The sequence below is a fragment of the Mytilus trossulus genome, chromosome 7 (assembly GCF_036588685.1).
Source record: "Mytilus trossulus isolate FHL-02 chromosome 7, PNRI_Mtr1.1.1.hap1, whole genome shotgun sequence".
Lineage (NCBI taxonomy): Eukaryota > Metazoa > Mollusca > Bivalvia > Mytilida > Mytilidae > Mytilus > Mytilus trossulus.
The window spans coordinates 17,438,927-17,454,520 of NC_086379.1; the positions used below are offsets into that span (position 1 = coordinate 17,438,927).

Sequence of the window (15,594 nt, forward strand, 5' to 3'; positions counted from 1 at the left end):
CTCATATAGGAGAAAAAATACACAATTTTTATGTTACACCACTGTCTGTAATTCAGTGGTTGACGTTTGCTGCTGTGTAAGATATCGGTTTTTCGTTTATCATTTTGTACACTAATCATTGCTAATAAGGTAGATAGGTTTTTCTCTTGAATTGATTACATTTGTTATGGTATGGTATGGGTTTTGTTTATTGTTGAAGGTCGTACGAGGACCTTAAGTTGTTAATTTCTTGGTCATTTGGACTTTTGTGACGAGATGTCTCATTGGCAATCAAACCACAATTTTTTTTATACATATAATGACAGACCACTGACGCTTTGAATGTTTATAAAAAGTTCACATAAAAATAGTTTTCTGTTATAAAATAAAATCGCTCACGTTTTTATTTTTAAGAAAGCACATCCAAAAACACATGTAAATTTTGACACCGAAAATATCACTTGTCATAATGTAAAAATAATTCACACTCTAATGAACAGCAAACAAAAAAGAAACAGAAACTTCTAGCAAAGAAAGGTCTGCTGTCCTATTGATAAACTGCATCCAATCCAGATTTTAAATAAGAATATAAGTACAGATGAAAATATTTTATTTGACGAGCAAGTAAAGCGCTCATTAATGTCCGGAGAGCTTGCAGGGAAAATTAGAAGTGTGTGTAATCTACCTTTAAAAGTGATACAAAAAGACAAAAAGACATGACGAAAAATCAACAATCCATCACAATCCTACTGATTGACAATTAATGTTTTAATTGTACCAACAATTTCGTCACCACTTTAAAGTCACAATATAAGAATGACAGACATTTTACATATTTACACAGTCTGAGATATCCATATTAATCAAAGGTAACTTTTCCTGGAACATAGATCATGATAAAATGGTGCGTTGTAAAGGCTCAACAGCTGTTAGATATCTACTTTATCAACAAAGAAATTAAACAGACTAAAAGATAAGTAATACAAGATCTGTGTGTGTCATGTTACTGTGGTAAAGATACTATATTATTGAATCGAAAGTTATAATGACAAAATTAATTGTATCTTTAACGCCTAAATGAAGCTTGGATTCACCATTAACATGATTAACAATACTCAATTCAACTCATTAATCTACATAGCTTAGTTTGTATATCTTACTCTTTTTTGTACTCGGTTTCAGGCTTAATTTCACAATAATTATGTTTCTATTGTTAAAAATATAATTGTTTAATATATGCCTCAGAATGTGCTCCTGCCAGTACTGGTTTATTCCATGAGTTGCTAAACGGTTTATTAGCTTTTCTTAAAACAGTCTAATAAAACTATCAAACTCAAAGGTAAATTAAAAAAGTGACAAAAAACAAACTTTATCAACAAATGAAATGAAGAGAAAAATTCCAATTATATTCCTGACTTGGTACAGACATTTCCCGAAGAAAAAAGAGGGTGAATTTTTGGTTTTTAGCTTGCTAAACTTTCCACGACTATTTGTAAATTGTTCTATTGACAAAATTGTGCATGGTGGATTATCGATATTTAGAATTGCAGCAAGTTTTGTTTATCCAAAATTGATTTTACATATAACCATATTGGTCAATCTTTGTTTACCAAATTAAGTTAATAGGGGGTTTGGGGTGGAGGAGCGGGTCACAGAGCAAAATGTTGCTGATTTAACAGTAATTTATACCATAACGAACTGGAGTTGAACTGTGAATATAACCTTAATTTCGCTATACACACTTAATAATAACCACCTTTCATTGAAGCAATTTGTCAAAATATTTTTCAAGTTGATCAATTGTTGGGAAAAGAATTCAAACAGCAAATTTGGTTAACTGCTTGAGCAATTGCTATCGTGATACACACATCCTACTGAATTGTACAGTAATATGTTGAAGTGAAAGTAAGAGCAACCAAAAATACAGGATTCACAATCAATATTTTTGTACTTATCCATCCCGTCATTGTGTTATTGTTCTATGATAATTTTATATTCTTGTCTTTAATTGTAGCGTGTGTGCTTTGTCTGTGTGCCCGTTTGCGTTTCTTTGATACATATGACGTGGCTTTGTACTTATACATCCCGTTCTTGTGGTATTGTAACTTTTTGTATTCTTGAATTTCATTTTTGCTTATGGTATTTTTGGGCTGCTTCTTTGTTACATATTTGTTTGTTTTTATAGTGATTAAGATTAAAACACAATGATGACTGCTGTACTCCTATTAAAGCATTATAAAGGAATTTGTTGCGACTGTAATACATTTGGTCAATATCACTAGTGCGCCTTAAAATAAGGTACTAAAAAAAAAAGCTATGAGTAAACAACAAATCTGTGTGTAGTGTTATTGGACATGTTTCTATTTTTAACTTGAGCTTAACACTTTGTTTTGATTTTGAAAGTAGAGAAACATAGAAGAAATGTGTATCAACCATGAAGCTATAAAATGTGTTCAAAGTATTAAATTTTCCAAAGAATTTAATTGCTAAAAAATGGATTTGTTACAACGAGGAGCGGCTTCAAAAAAGGATTTTCGGGGTATGCTTATTTACGGAAAAGTAATCTCACTTCGTACCCGGATAATAGTTATCAAAGGTACCAGGATAATTTAACCACCTACTAGTATGTGAAAATGTGTCAGTTTCGAAACTAGCCATTATACATATCCAAGTTTACGATATGGACTGAGATATAGAAGAAAACGTTACCATTACCGGCTATGGAGAAACAACTGCGTATATTGACCCAAGTGAGAGGTTTAGCTAGCTATAAAACAAGGTTTAATCCACCATTATCTACAAGCGAAAAAAAGGAATATAACGGTTGTTATCGTTTGATGTGTTTGATCTTTTGATTTTGACATTTGATTAGGGACTTTCCTCGGAGTTTAGTATTTTTGTGATTTTACTTTTTGCATTGAATTGACTATGACTATTATGACTTCTGATATTTCATAAATTATTTGGACAGTGAACGGGTTTTTCTGTGTTTCGTTTATATCTTAAGAATTCGTTCAATCACATTTGTCTAAAACAAGGTTTTCCAAACCACTTCATCTGTACCGAAAGATTTTTAACCTTGTAGGAATTTTATGATTGTTGGTAAAAACACTTATTAAGTTGTTTATCAGTTAATGTGCTCCACTAAATGATTATTTTCAGATAGATTTTCGTTGTTAAGTAATTTCGAGTACCTCTTTTACTACATTTTTTTTTTATTTCTGACATTTTTATGATTTTATGTCAAATACTTCTCAAGTGCGTCTATTACGGTGTATATTGGTTATTGTGAACTACTATATTTATTATTTGTTCACATAAATCTTCGCCGTCTTCGCCGTCAACAATTCTCAAGAAGAAATTGTATATCAATTTGACAATTCAGATTATTCACAAGCCATATGAAAACAATTATTGGTCACGTATTATATATGTTATATAGCATGTTGTTTGTTTTAGATTTTGATATATCAGTTTCACACAGGAAGCTCTTTACCGCAAACATACCAGATGAGATAGTTTTTCGATTCCTATTGCTTTTTTTTGTGTTGGTCTGTTTTTCATTTGCCTTTATTTACATAATGTATATATCTCAATTCGTTCAACATGCTTGTATCCTTAGGGGTTTTTACATTATAAAAAACGTTAACTGTGTATAACTGGCGATTTCTTAAAATATATGTACTTTTTTGAAACATTTTTACAAACGGGATATCACTTACCAAAGAGGAAATCCTGGATAATCACAGGTCTGTTCTATGTTCCTTTTGAATTTCAACCAAAGATGAAGAACTTGATCTTTTATCACTGTATTGGATACCTAAACTACATAAGTGTCCTCACAAGTAACGGTATATTGCTGGGTCTTCCAGGTGCCCCACGAAACCTCTTTCTAATTTATTAACATCTATTTTATCAGCAATCAAAGACGGGCTTCAAAGTTATTGTGAAACTGCCTATTCTAGAGGTGGCGTGAATCAGAATGGATACTTAAAAATTCTAAAGATCTTTTGGAGTAAATACAATCTAACTCTCTTTCATCTTGAAACAGTATTAAAACTGAAAGACTTGTTATTGCTTTGCGTCAGAAAGAAGAATGCCCAACGTATATACAAGTATCTTGTCTTAGGGAGGAATACATCCTACTTTGTAAAGGATCACTCTGATTCTAACCAATCATTCTCTGAGACTGATATTATCAAGATGCTTGATTTCTTGATTGTAAACATATTTGTAAAGTTCGGAGGACGTGTTTTTCAACAGACTGTCGGCATTCCAATGGGAACAAACTGTGCCCCTCTACTTGCCGACTTATTTCTTTATTATTATGAGGCTCACTTCATGCAGGAACTTCTTAGAGAGAAAGATAAGAAGTTAGCTATATCCTTAAACTCTACTTTCCGCTATATAGATGATGTTCTTTCACTGAATAATTCAAAAATTGGTGACTACATGGAACGCATCTATCACATTGAACTAGAGATAAAGGATACTACAGATACAGTTAAGTCAGCCTCATATCTTGACTTACATCTTTACGACAAAAGAGATGATTTCAGCTTTCTAATAGTGAACTTTCCATTTCTAAGTAGCAACATTCCAGCAGCACCTGCATACGGGGTATATATCTCCCAATTGATATGATATTCCCGTGCCTGCATTTCATGTGATAATTTTCTTGATAGAGGGTTACTGCTCACAAGGAAGCTATTAAACCAAGAGTTCTAAATGGTGAAGATAAAATCATCCCTTCGTAAATTTTACGGACGCCATCACGGTTGACCGCTATGGAATAACCGTTTCACAAATGATATCGGATAGTTTCCTTACGTCGTTACGACAATCCACTTCCATTTCATGAATGTGAACTACCGAATGAGACTATTTACCGGATTTGTTATCACATAAGCAACATGACGGGTGCCACATGTGGAGCAGAATCTGCTTACACATCCGGAGCACCTGAGATCATCCCTAGTTTTTGGTGGGGTTCGTGTTGTTTTTTTCTTTAGTTTTCTATGTTGTGTCATGTGTACTATTGTTTGTCTGTTTGCCTTTATCACTTTTAGCCAAGGCGTTGTCAGTTTGTTTTAGATTTATGAGTTTGACTGTCCCTTTGGTATCTTTCGTCCCTTTTTTAAAATGTTAAATCATCGAAAAAGCTCTAAATTATCTCCCTCATCGGTGACCTTTATTTGTTTTCTTCAAATAAGCTGTACTTAAAGCAGAGATGGGTCCGTTTACTTTCAAATGTAATTGATTAAATTACAATTACTTTGTCATTTGTACGATTAAATTAAATTAATGATTACATCATTTCTGAAAGTGTCTAATTAAATTAATGATTACATCATTTCTGAAAGTGTCTAATTAAATTAATGATTACATTGGCAAAGTAATAATGATTACATTTGATTACAATGAATTAAAAAAAAATAAACATTTTTCATGATGTGAATGAATAAACGTTTAATATATAACTATAGCAATTTTTAGAAAGTATTGTGTTTGCTATATTATAAAATGATATCTTCAAACTTTATCTATTTAATAAACCTAAAAATTTCACTTCATACATACATGAACATTGTGTCACTGGTTATAACCCATTGCACTTTATCATTATTAATCTCTGAAAAAAATATTTTGACTTCAATTTAATATAGCTTTATAAAAAGCGTTTGTTGTTTGTTTTCTGATATATTCTAGACTTTAATTTATATTTGTTTCAAGATACAGTTTACAATGGTTTATGGGAGTTAAAATATGGATGAAATAAATTTATCAGTTTAATCAAATTGTTAACAAAATACAAGTGCTAAAAATTATTGCATTTTACATGTCCAGTCCTAATACATACAAAAAAATTTGCTAATTAAAAAGAGATATTTGTCCAACTTTTAATTAAATTTGTGCTAATTGGATAAATTATCACATGTCTGATTTATTTTTTACCATATATATCATCCTACAGCTATACTCAGTTGGTAATTGCAATAAAAACAAACCTTAATTGGTTTCCTACCTGTCAATTCAAAGTTGACAAAAATCACAACATTAACAAAAGATTATAATTTAGGGTTAAAGAAAAGTATTACTTGAATATAACAGTTATTATCAAATATATATATATATATATATGAACATCTTTAAATTTTGAATATATGTACAATATGTTTTACTAAGGCCAGAAACATATAATTATATTATATATCTCTCCGTATGCTATTGATGACATTTCAATACTGTAACAGTTTATTTTTTACTGAAAGTGAAGTATACAAACCAATTGTCATGCATTATAAAAAAAGTAAACCAAACTATCTTCACATGTTCAATATAAATTGAATAAGAATAACAAAAAGTTTCCTTTATTGACCATAAACACAGTTTAAGATTTTTTTCATTGTAATCAGAATGTAATCATAAAGTAAATTACATGTAATCAGATTTTTGGATGATTAATGATTACAATGATTACTTGAAAATTGTAATCAATTACAGCTGATTAACGATTACAATTACAATTACCCCATCTCTGACTTAAAGTAAACATTGTAAATAAAGGCAACATTAGTATACCGCAGTTCAAAATTCATAAATCGATTGAGAAAAAACAAATCCGGGTTACAAACTAAAACTGAGGGAAACGTATCAAATATAAGAAAACTACGACACAACATAACATTTAAGCGATTTCTGTAATTAAATTATTTTCTTATTTCGATATTACAGCAATTTCTCCTATTAGTTCAACCTAAAAAAAAGTACCTTAATAAAAATGCATGCCTCTTTTGAATGAATATTGTGAGCTTAAATGAACTGACCGTTCTTTTTACTTTATTTTTTCCATTAAGTATATGATAAAGTTTATTTGTAGAAAAAAACCCGAAATCCTAAAGTATTTGGAAAAAAAATCGATTTATACCGCCGATCCCCCTTAAGATACCATTTAAAAAAAATCTTTGTTCCCATAAATAAAGGTAACATCAGTATACCGCTGTTCGAAATACATTAATCGATTGAGAGAAAACGAATCCAGGTTACACACTTAAACCAAGGAAACACATCAACTAAAGACAAACGCTATTTTAATTATTGAAATACCGAGATAAATATTTTATTAACACAAACGAATTGACCTAGTCAGACCACTACACATTTAGGAATGCCAGCCTGGGCTCTATAAAAATCGACAAACTTGTTTACTTTTTTTCTTTTAGTTTAAAGTTACGTGATTAAATCAGTTACACAAGTTTCAATATAATCTTGACCGAAAAAAGATAAATCACATGGTGCTAATAAAAATGTCAGGTTAAATATAGATTGCTATATAAAAAGTCCTGTATATAACCGTTTGATAACTTAATCAAAATCATAGTCCACAACGACCAACGGAAGACACAGTGACCATAAAAAGAATCATAGCTGATTTTATAACAGTTCACAAATAAGAAGTAAGTTAAATTATTTCTTGAATAACGGCAATTGTGAAATTGCCATTCATGTATGTCTGTGTGTGAAAAAAAATCACTAGCAAATCAATTGATATATTGTTTTAGAGAAAATATCTGTAATATAATAGTTTGAAACAAATATAAAAACGAATTAGACAATCTATACGAATGATTACTTGATAAAATAATCTTATATATATATATATATATATATAGAAATGGTTGGTAGACATTTACAGCAGTCTGTTTATTTGGTCGTTTTAAAAGGGTTTCGGAGGCTCAGTACTGATTGAAGAATCTTTTACCCTTACGCTTGTTCTTAAATAGTCATTATTTATTAAAAGACACTAGTTACGATCTATGAAAAAAAATTAGAATATATTCTCATTTGGTGCAATCATTTATAAAAGTAAAATAAAGAAATAATAATTCGTTATAGCATCCATTTGGTTTGATTTTGTCAAAATGACCAAAGAAATGTCGCTGATGAATTATTCACTTACAACTGAATTTGAACTCATCAAATCAGTATTGAATTTCATGTGACCTTTAATTCACTCATTAGCTGGAGATTGGTAACGCATGCATAATTCGTGTTCAGCCATTAAAAGAAAAAGACTGCCAACATATTAAGTGAAACCAATGTGAGAAATATCGTTGACTGATTCTATCCTAAAAAAAATATTCTTATTCTGGTAAAAACGTTAATTAACTTATCTTTTGATTCTATAACATGACACCAAACAGAGCTATGCAAATCCTATTGCACGAGATCGTAATCTATTCACATGTATGTTAATGTTTATATCGGGCTATCTGATCGTTTCAATAACTAATTAAATAGGGTCTATACTAAAATACACACGACATTCTCAAATATTATCGATAACAGGCTGTGTTTACTGTTTAATTTCAGACTTTTTGTCATTTCTATATACGTTTTAGTGTATTATGAATCAAATATGCAAAATTTAATCCTGGTATCTTTGATGAGTTTATTTATAAAAATTTGAGTCAAATCTGTGAACATTAATTTGATAGCTAGTGTTTTTGGTGGGGTTTCGTGTTGCTTATTCATTAGTTTTTCTGAGTTGTGTCTTATGTACTATTGTTTTTTTGTTGTTCATATTGAGCCATGGCGTTGTCAGTTTATTCTCGATTTATGAGTTTGACTGTGCTTCTGGTATCTTTCGTCTCTCTTTTGTCCCTTAAAGCAAAGATATATGATTTATAATGGTTATATCTTCTTTCCTTGTGCAGGCTCACCTGACCCTTTAAGTCTATAGGTCACTTTAAACATAAATTTCAATGGTACGACGATAAAGTTCCATTTGATATGAATGTAAATCAAAGTTAGTTTAGCGTGATTTAAAACGAAAAAACGAATTAAGAAGATAAAAAAGAACTCAATTGAATTTTAAGTCCATGAGATTTCGATTCTCTCAAAAGCATTAGATTCCTAAATTTCAGTAAAAAGTAAAATAAAAAAAATAATGAACTTAGAGGAAAATCAATTCGGAAAGTCCTAATGACATGGCAAAATAAGAATACAAAACGCATCAAAAACAATTGGACAAGAACTGTCATATTCCTGACTTGGTACAGGCATTTTCAAATGTAGAAAATGGTGGATTAAACCCGGAAATGGTAGATTAAAACTGGTAAAGTATTCGCAAAGTTGGTATATTTCAATATTTTGTCATAACATGGACTTCTATGAAAAAATAGTAGTCAGTTACAGTATACTACAAAAAAGTAACATAACAAATTAGAGAGAAAAGAATTTGATCCTGGGTGAAATAATATAAATGAAATAAAATTATTCATTGTCTTGAAGATAACATATGTGAACAATTCTAGTCTTATATTAGAAGATGCATACATAACACGATACCCTGTGAGGTGTACATGTTTGTCTAGCAGGTATCATCTAACCGGACAAAAAATCTAGCAGAAGAGATTAAAATCATCGTGGACATTCATGTTATGTGTAACTACTCAGAAAGTGATCATCATTTGTTGTTACGTTTCTCGGTGATCTTTTGATACAATTCAAATTCAAAAATGGACAACATACTATCAAAATTTGATAAATTTTACAAACTCAAATAAAGATTGGTACTTTTTTGCAGGTAGATTTTACGGATAACAACGATGGAACCATCAATCGTATTGTTCCTATAGTTTTAAATCATTATTTGAACCAATAACTGACCATGGTAGTACACGTATATATATGAGTGTACAATACATCGTTAACATTATTGTTAAGAGACATGGCAACTTGTGATACGTTTGCAGACGTTCTGTCTCTACTAGAATTGGAAAGTTACTGGCCATGTAAAATTTCCTTACGACATGTTTTTGCGGCAAACTTGAATAAAACGTTAGAACTTAAAGACATTAAATGGCATATATTGAATAAAATTATCAGTGTCGATTTAAGAGCTAGAGATGAAGTATTATCAACTATTTTAGAAATGATCAATAACCAAGTTAAACAGACTGACACAAAGACAAAACTAAACCAGCCCAAGGAAAATGAAACTAAAAGAAAACAAAGGCGTCAACGAAAATTATCGTTATTTCACCCACAAGATGTTTTGAATGCTATTTATGTGTGCTGCTCTCCTTTTCTGAAACAAATTATAGTTTCGAAGCTGTTTTTGTGTAGAATTGCTGTTCCTGTCATAATTCAATCCAAACAGATAACTGCAGGTTTCTTTTGGCCCTTCGACTTTGTTGCAACAGAAGGCACAAAAAGCACTGGAAAATGTATCGAAGGATTTTTGTCAGATCAGGATATACAAATTGTATCATTCATCAGGCTACACAGAACAAATTTTTCAAAATCAGATTTCTTAAATAACGTGCTATCAAAAGATCCATTTTTTCATACGTTTTACTCTAGAAATAGCCCGTTAGGAACTAATTCAAAAAGAATATTAGAAGGAACAGTGGAAGCATCACAATTCGTTCCTTTTGGGAAGAAAAAAACTGACAATTTTGATGATGTAGTTCTTTTTCTTAATTTGCGAGGAGATGCCCAGGAATATCCATTGCTTGTAGATGTGATTAAATCAGTATCAAATGTTGTAGTTGTTCTGCTACAAACCATGGAACTTCTAAACGATGACAAAGCTCTTGAATTTGTAACGTCTATATACAACACGTCTGCTTCGATAATCGTTGCATTAGAATCATCATCTGATAGTAAGAGCTATGATGAAGAAGATGAACTTATTGAAAAGTTAGCAACCACGGCTAAAAACGCAAAATGCGAATTCCATTGTATTGAATTAAAAGCAGACGGAAACTTTAGAGGTATGGACGAAATTGTTAAAGAAACAAAATCGGATATTTTGAGGTGTCTCGCAAATACCAAATACATACGATTATCTACATTTTCTAGCGTTGTAGAAAAATCAGGATTACCTTGCGATTTTGCATCAACAGAATGCATTTCTGGATGCCAAAATGCCGAAAAACTGTATTGTCTGATTGATGCAAAATCTACACCTATCCAACAACTGTGGATCAAACTGTCTCAATTGAAGAAGAAAAAATATAGAGAGAGAGATCTTCAAACAAAACGTGATATTGAGAAGCAAATACATCAAACTCGTACCGAACAACAAAACCATATATCAAATATTCCCAAAATGTCTCTTGCAATGCTACAGAACCTGTTCGAATTAAAGGACTCCCCTCACAGGTTAATGTTTTTTCTCAAACATTTGAAACTTCTTCTCGATAAAAGATCAAAAAAGATTTTACCCAATTTGCTAACTATGTATAATGATTTGAGTATTGGTAGCAAGAAAGAGGGAAGTAACAATGATCAGTTAGAACTTCAGATAAAAAGGATTAAGATCGAAATAGAAGAAGCTTCATTTGGTGTAGAACATTTGATGAGAGAGGTTGCGCAGATATTTGAAGCATTTACCTATGCCCCAGAGATAAAAAGGTATAATGTTAATGTTTTAAAGTATGTTGAAAACTGTCCAAGTATTGCTGCTAATCTTCTCATCGAAGGATATCCACTAGAAGTGATGGATGGTGCGGCTTCAGATGTTCCGATGGTATGGATAAAAGAAGTATTTAGGTGTTTGGAAAGTAAAATTGGATCCACTACAAAACTTCTTACACTGTCCATAATGGGAATACAAAGTTCAGGCAAATCTACGCTATTAAATGCGATGTTTGGTCTTCAGTTAGCAGTAAGCACTGGTAGATGTACAAAGGGAGTTTTCCTTCAGCTGATACCTATGCCAAAAGACCAGTTTCCTTTTCAGTATGTATTAGTTTTTGATACAGAAGGACTGCGGTCAAATGAGAGCAGAGAATCAATGGTAACACATGAACATGATAACCAACTAGCAACATTTGTGGTAGGTGTAGGGGACATTACATTGATAAATATAAGAGGAGAAAACCTGACTGAAGTAAGTGATATTCTGGAAATAGTAGTTCATGCTTGTATTCGAATGAAAAAGGTTCATGAACATTTTGAACTTAAGCAGTCTTGTATCTTCGTTCATCAGGATGTAGCAGACACTAATGCAAGTAATTTGTTACCAGGTACACTAAAATTGGTAAAATGTCTTAACGAAATTACCAATGAGGCTGCTGATCAAGAGAATTTGCCAAATTGTCATTCTTTTGAAAAAATAATACATTTTAATCATGAAAAACATGTTTTCTACTTTCCTAACTTATGGCGAGGAACTCCACCATTGTGTGCAATTAACACTGACTATAGCGAGAAAGTTGACCGTTTAAAAAAGTTTATCATGTCTGACATCAGTGAGCGTAGAAAAACATATTTTAGCGTGCAAGACATATGTCTAAAAGTTAACGATTTATGGAAAGCAATTCTGTCAGAAGATTTCGTTTTCAGTTTTCGGAATGGAATTGAATTGAAAGCTGAACGAATGGCCGAATCAAAGTTTTTTGATTTACATCGAAAATTGGAAAAGACAGTCTCTCAGTTCCTTTTAATGGACGCAGAATCAGCATTTGGGAATTGTGAAAAAGAGGAAGACCTTGAACAAGTGAAATCTGCAATAGAAGATAATTTGACCGAAAAAATTGCAACTAGTTTTGAAAATCTACAAAGGGAATGGACTGATTTCATAGAAGATGCACCTTTAAGAGATATCATGATACAATGGAAAGAGAATCGACTGAAACAGCTTAAAATATACAAAAATGAACAGCAATCGTTCGCCTGGAAGGAATTAGACATGATTGAAAGTAGGATAAGACTAGAGATTCGACAAAGGATCATATTGACACCAAAAGAGAAGGAAGAATGGAAGTATCACGCAAATAATATTGTAGAAAAATGCATTGAACATCCGCTTGATGATGACATACAAATAGCCTTTGAAAAGTTATGGTCAGCCAACCTAAGACAATTTCATATAGAAACCAATGTAGAAGCACTATCAATTGATGATGAAATTAGGAAAATCGTTTTTCAACTTTTCCAAAACGACACGCTATACCTTAAAACTGAACTAGCAAACTTTGAACGGCATCGAACGGTTGACGAATTTAAAGAAACTACTTACCGGTTTATGAAAGGATGCATCAATGAAATGGATATAACAGAAAGACATGTATCTGGAAAAAGATTAAACGCAGAGAGAAAAATAGCACTTACGATGGCAAATGATGTATTTTCAGAAATTGATATTTTGTTGAGAAATAGGGAAAATAAAAGATTTAATATTGTTGAAATCAGGGAAATATTTGACATTTTTTTTAAAACTTACCACATATTTGAAACAGAAGCGCTTAAAAACATGTTTTCTCTATCTAAAAATTTCAAAGCCATGCTTGCAGTTTACGTTTGGAAATCTTGTGCCGTAGTTTTTCAGCGGATCCATGAGGAATACGAAAAAATATCTGGCTTACAGATCGAACGAACAAATTATAAAACAACATTACTAAATAATTTTCGTAAATTAATATCTGAAGCCGTGATGCTTAAAACAGAAAAGATAAGGATGAGACAAGAGGAAGAGGACATAAGAAGGAAAGCTGACGAAGAGGAAAGAGCGAATCACGAAGACGAAATAAGAAGACAAAACCTAAAATCTGAAGCTAAACTTGAGGCTTTAAAAAAACAAAAAGATCAAGAGATAGAGGCCACGAAGAAGAAAATAGAAAAGGAAATAGATACAAAAAGAGAAAAAACTGAAAGAGAAATGAAACTAAAAATGGATGAGGAAGAAAGAAAAAGAATACAAAATGAAAAAGAATTTCAGTTAAAAAAGAGATATGAACAGGGGAAGAAAAGACAACTTGATTTAGAAATTCAAGCAGATAAGAAAAAAAGGGAAGAAGAGGAGAGAAAATTTAAAGAAGAACAGGATAAACGAAATCAGGTAATTCAAGATAAAAAAACAGCTTTACGTATTGTAGATATCATAAAAAAGGCTATCCTTTCACGTGTAACCCATTATATTCAGGACGAACTAGTCAGCGAAATATTGAAAATGTTTGATTCTTCAAAACGCAATCTTATCAAAACTGTAATGGAAAGACTAGCTCGGAAAGACAACTTCCATAATTTTTTAGCTTACATACACAACCCAACATCCTACGTTAACAGGTTTATTGAGATATATACTGACGAAAAATTGTTTGAAGACGGAAAACTATATTTAGAATGTGCTATAAAGCAAGTAGGTTTATTCATAAGTTCCACAAAAAAGGCTATAGAAATTGTAAAAGATGACCCTATTTCTGACATGGAAGCCTGGTCAAAACGACTATGTTTGAAAAGTGGTTTTATAAATATAACAGATCTCAATTTCGTGCGCCATATACATGTCAGTAATTTTGAAATTTTGACAAATTTCATTAATGATTATTTGATAGATACGGAAAAATCTTGTTTTGTTCATTTCAGAGGTATTTCACGATTTTCCGTTAACTGGAATAACCCCAAGCCTTACCAGAAAATTTTTGACCGTCTCTGGGGTTGTGAAAAACAATGTCCGTTTTGTTCTGAGCCGTGCGAAAAAACAACAAAATATCATCAAAATTGTCATACGTGTTTCAAACATAAGTTTAATGGTGTATCTGGGTGGCATTGGGAAAGTACGGATATTTTATGTATAGACACTTGTGATGCTAATGTTGCTTCTGATTTAAGTTTTTATTGCAACAAGTATGGATTTAGTTGTACAGAGGATAAACATCACAATTTACACAAGTATCGTAATTACAAAACATTTGATCCAACCTGGAAGATAGAGAGCGATGACGACTTATCGTCTAGTAGATATTGGATTTGGTATATATGCAGGTTTGAAGAAGAAATCAAAAGCAGATACAACGTGAAGTATCCGGAATTACCATTTCATTGGAGAATGATAACCTTGAACGAGGCAATACAATCTTTGAATTACTATTAAAAAATGTGCAGTACTGATGATTCAGGTTAAAGGTTAGCTGAAAGAAAATAAAAAAAAAAATTTAACCTGCAATTAATCCTCGTTTTGGGTTTCAATTAAAAGATAAGAAATTGTTTCATGTTAAACAACAACAAACCATCTTATTCCGATAGAACAATTAAAAAAATATAGTTTAATGGAACATCTTCTATTACATGTATTATTAGTAAATATGTCTATCATTAAATCAAGCTAGACAACTTCCTATAAAATACTTGTACCTTTGGTCACAACTTAGAAATTAATTGTTGTATCGACTATTCAACGTTCTGTTCACACAAACATGTTGTACGTTTCACACACGCTTATAAATTTGTGTGTTAATTTGCATCATAGTACGTATGATAAAATGTCTAGTTTTTGTTGTCCCGATCAATCCTATTTGTACCGATGCAGTGTAAAGCAAGCTATTTTTGAAAAAAAAACACACATTTTTTTGTTCCTATGTTCTTAATGTAGGGCTGTTACACCACTAGTCCAGTATGTTTGATTTTTTTTTTGGTAGATGGGGGAGGTGGTGGTTGAGAGTTTGTAAATATTTAACCCTGCCTCATTTGTATGGGTTGCTACCTGTTAAATTCATTTTACGCTTATTGTTTTGTACAGGTGTAATCCCAGTAAATCATATTACGTCACATCCGGTTGCAAACAAAAAAACATTCCAATGAATTTGACAGTTGTATGACATT

At 31.5% G+C, this 15,594-nt stretch overlaps 1 protein-coding gene across 1 annotated transcript; it reads left to right on the forward strand.

The window, feature by feature from the left end:
• The first annotated feature begins 9,712 nt into the window (after positions 1-9,712).
• Positions 9,713-14,866, forward strand: LOC134726213 (interferon-induced very large GTPase 1-like). Its single transcript, XM_063590613.1, has 2 exons — positions 9,713-13,117; positions 13,712-14,866. The coding sequence occupies exons 1-2, from the start codon at positions 9,713-9,715 to the stop codon at positions 14,864-14,866; spliced, it is 4,560 nt and encodes a 1,519-aa protein (XP_063446683.1).
• The last annotated feature ends 728 nt before the right edge of the window (positions 14,867-15,594 follow it).

Coding starts and splice junctions, on each gene's coding strand:
- LOC134726213 (XM_063590613.1), top strand. CDS start 9,713: ATGGCAACTTGTGATACGTTTGCAGACGTTCTGTCTCTACTAGAATTG. Junction 13,118..13,711: donor CACTTACGATGGCAAATGAT/GTATTTTCAGAA, acceptor AAAGAATTTCAG/TTAAAAAAGAGATATGAACA.